A 4,228-nucleotide genomic window follows, 5' to 3' on the forward strand; every position below is an offset into this window, starting at 1 on the left:
GGCCTCCCAGAGTACTAGGATTATAGGAGTGAACCACTCCGATAAGTGGACCAGCCTTATCTCCAGAACTTTTTATATTCCAAAACTGAACTTCTGTACCTGTTGAACTTCTGTACCCTTTTACCAGTCCCTGGCAATCACCGTTCTACTTTCTGTCTCTATGAAATTGAGAATAATATTTTATTCTTTTTGAGGCTATTACAAATGGAATTGTTTTCAGTTCCCTTCAGATAGTTCATTGTTAGTGTGTGTAAACAACTAATTTTTGTTTGCTGTTTATCCTGCAACTTTGCTGTATTTTATTAGTTCTGACCTTTTTTTTTGTGGAATCTGGAGTTTTCTACATCTAAAATTATGTCAGTTGCAAACAGAGGTTTGCTTCCTTTCTTTTTGGATGCTTTTTATTTCTGTTTGTTGCCTAATCATTCTGGCTAGAATTTCCAGTACTGTATGAATAGAGCTGGTAAATGCAAGCATCGTATCCTGTGTCCTGATCTTAAAAGAAAAGCTTTCATTCTTTTACCCTTGCATATGACATTGGCTAGGGTTTTTTCATATGTGGCCTTTATTATGTTGATATAATTTCCTTCCTTTAGTTTGATGAGTGTTTTTATCATGAAATGGTATTAAATTTTGTCAGATGCTTTTTTTTTCTTTCTCCAAATGCTTTTTTGAATGGTAACAGTTGAGATGGTCTTGTGGTTTTTCTTCTCCATTCTGTTACTTTTCTTTCTTTCTTTCTTTCTTTTTTTAGAGCTTTTACATCTTTTTAAAAAAAATTTTCATTCATTTTTTTTTGAGACAGTCTCACTCTGTTGCCCCAGGCTAGAGTACTATGATGTCATAGTTCACAGCAACCTCAAACTCTTGGGCTCAAGTAATCCTCTTGCCTCAGCATCCTGCATAGCTGGGGCTATAGGCACCTGCCACCACACCTGGCTAATCTTCTACTTTTAGTAGAGATGGGGTTTCATTCTTGCTCAGGCTAGTCTTGAATCCTGATCTCAAGAAATCAACCTGCCTTGGCCTGCCAGCATACCATACCTGGCCTTACATTGATTTTCATATATCAAACCACCCTTGCATTCCAGGAATAAATCCCGTTTAGTCATGGTGTATAATTTTTTTAATACACTGCTGAATTGTTTGTATCTTATTGAAGATTATTGCATCATGATTTTCTTTTGTTGATAAAGTCTTTGTTTGGCTTTAGTATCAAAGTGATACTGAACTTACAGATGACTTAGGAAGTGTTCTCTCTTTAGTGTATTGGAATAGTTTGAGGACAATTGGTGCTGATTCTTTAAATGTTTGGTAGAATTCAGCAGTAAAGCCATCTGGTCCAGGGTTCTTTGTCAGGAGGTTTTCTTTTACTGTTTTTGTCTTCTTCCAAGGCATAGGTCTGTTTAAATTTTCTGTGTCTTCATGGTTCAATCTTGGTAGGTTATGTGTTTCCAAGAATTTGTCCTTTCCACCTGAGTTATTCAGTGTGTTGGAAAATGTATTTTTAGAAGCACTATTTCCTAAGTGATATTTAGTAGAAGCTACAAGGTACGTTGCAGTATAAGAAGCTACAAGGTACATTACAGCTTAAAATAATTATTGCTATTTATCATGGTACTTTTATGTCATTTGATTTGTGATTGTACTAATAATTCTGCGAGCAAGTGCTGCAGCTTTTAATCCCATTTTACAGATGAGAAAGCTGAGGTTCCGAGATGCGTAGATGACATAGCTATGCCAACTACAGGAAGTAAAATGTAACAAATCTTCTTCCTAGGGGCACACAGAAAACACAATAGTGGTTCTTAAAAGTAGGGGAATATTGAAATTTGGGGAGTGTGTGAAATGTTTGTATGTATCAAGGAGCAAGTTTTTAAATGGGTTGAAAACCACACAGCATTGTTTTTCATTCTTGATTATCTTTAGTCATCTAAAAAGACTAAGCAAGTATACTTTACATCTGTCTAAGAAATCAGTCAAGTAAACTAATGCTTTATAGATTTTTCTATGCAAAATAAATAGTTTGGTTTAGAACGGAAGGTCTGTAATCCTAGCACTTTGAGACGCCAAGGCAGGAGGATCCCTTGAGCTCAGAAGTTCAAGACCAGCCTGAGCAACTGAGACTCAGTTTCTACTAAAAATAGAAGAATTAGCTTGGCATTGTGGTGGGCACCTGGAGTCCTACCTGCTCAGAAGACTGAGGTAGGGGGATTGCTTGAACCCAAGAATCTGAGGTTGCTATAAGCTAGGCTAATGCCCCAGCAGTCTAGTCTGCTTTAGAAAGTAACAGAGTGACTGTCCAAAAAAAGAAGATGCATCTTCAACTTGAGATGCCCAAAGCAATACATTCCCTTCAATAAATGATTTGTTAAATTACAAAATTACAAAGGTTTTAGATGTCTGAAGATTCTATATCTTCAGCTAAAACTCTAAGATCATTATTTTAAAGCTCTGAAAATTTCAGGTATATATTTGCTAACTTTAGCTGTAATAGTGGCTTATATTGTAGTTTAGAATACTAAAGAATTATTTACTAAACTGTTTATTTTTCAGGTTCCTAGAAGCCAAACCAAATTGACAATAATGCTTGAAAAATTAGGAATGGATTATGATGGGCGGCCTCACAGTGGTCTTGATGATTCTAAGAACATTGCCCGAATAGCAGTTCGAATGCTTCAGGATGGCTGTGAACTCCGAGTGAATGAAAAGATGCATGCAGGACAGCTAATGAGTGTGTCTTCTTCCTTGCCAATAGAGGGCACTCTGCCTCCACAAATGCCACATTTTAGAAAGTAACAGAATTGTGTCCAGATCATTCTACTTGCAGTTGCTACACAGAGGTAGCAGATGAATATTCATTGAATTAGTACTGTAGTGCAAACTTTAAGCACCTTAAACGTTTAAGATCTTACTACAGTGATGGATCAGTAAAGGTATATTTGTATGTGAGCAGATTTTGTGGAAGGGCATATCGAATTCTTTGTCACCAGCACTTTTGATATGAGCTGTATGTGTTACACAGTAACAGTTCCTGCTTAAAACTGAATTTTATAATTTAAGGTGTCCAAGGTGTGTTCCTTTTGGTTTTAAAATGTAAAATCTTACTGGTTCCCTTTGAATTTCATATCTTATTGATGTTAAAGTATACAATGTATTTCTACATTAACATCATGAGATCAAATAATTACTTTAAAATGCAGAAAGAGTGAAAGGTAGGCCTTATCTACCCTTTGTATTTTAAAAGTATCATAGTCCCTTTGATTTTTGGAGTTCATGCGTGAAGTTCAGCTATACATGGTGAATTTCATAATATACTTGGCATAATGTATCTGCCGATGTTTCTTTTAGACTCATAATTAGAAGACTTTTGATAGATTGTAGGGTCTACTTAAAAACTGATTTACTGATGAGACTCATGAAAGGTCAGGAGGAAATATTATTTGAAAGAGTATCCTAAGGCCTGTAGCTCAAACTTTAGAAAATATTAAATAAATCAGTGGGTTTTTTTGATTTGATTGTTTGGTTCCCCTCTCTTGTGTGACATATATCTGCCTTAATTCTTAAACTTAAGAGACCATGCTTTGAAATTATAAAATTAAGGGTCACCACCTAATTTTACACTTGTATTCAGTATTATAAATGAGGTTAATAAAGTCAAATAATACTTTCTACCATGTCTTACGTTTTTATTATTTAAAAACTCCACTGGTCACCAGTGAAGTTAGTCAATAAACTCATTGCTTACCTGATTTTACACAGTGACCACTAAATGTTGGCTAGCATTGTGCTGTTGAGTAGAAATGTGCTTTTTGGAGTTGATAAGTGAAAGTCTTTCCCTCTGTAGCTTTCCTGGAACAATTTCATTGACATTGCTTCTTTTCTTTTACCTTTTAATAATGATTGTGATGCTGTTTTACTGATTTATATATTATAATCAATTAATTTTATAAAGGTTTTCCATACCTGACACAGTGGAGAAGAGTGGGAAAGTAGGCGTTTTTCTTCCCATGAGAATTCTCTACACAGGCTGTAGGTTTCTTGAGCCAGCAAATTTCTGCCTTTGAGCGGTGGTCGTATAATCAGTAAATAGAATACTATGTAGACTACAGAAGGCACAAAGGTATGTGATGCCATTAGACAAACTATGGATTACTAGGTGTTTTAGGCATATATAGTAAACTCTTGGGGTGAGAGGGATGTGTGCTGAGATACTTGTGCATCTCAG

At 35.6% G+C, this 4,228-nt stretch overlaps 1 protein-coding gene across 1 annotated transcript in view; it reads left to right on the forward strand.

Annotated features, from left to right (window-relative positions):
• The window catches only part of ERI1 (exoribonuclease 1), a 31,111-nt gene extending 27,375 nt beyond the window's left edge, over positions 1-3,736 (forward strand). Inside the window, exon 7 of the mRNA XM_003797661.3 lies at positions 2,557-3,736. Coding sequence (XP_003797709.1) covers positions 2,557-2,799 — 243 coding nt within the window. The 3' untranslated portion in view covers positions 2,800-3,736. The remainder of the gene's footprint in view (positions 1-2,556) is intronic.
• The last annotated feature ends 492 nt before the right edge of the window (positions 3,737-4,228 follow it).

The sequence above is a fragment of the Otolemur garnettii genome, unplaced genomic scaffold (assembly GCF_000181295.1).
Source record: "Otolemur garnettii isolate 467f Iridium unplaced genomic scaffold, OtoGar3 scaffold00121, whole genome shotgun sequence".
NCBI lineage: Eukaryota > Metazoa > Chordata > Mammalia > Primates > Galagidae > Otolemur > Otolemur garnettii.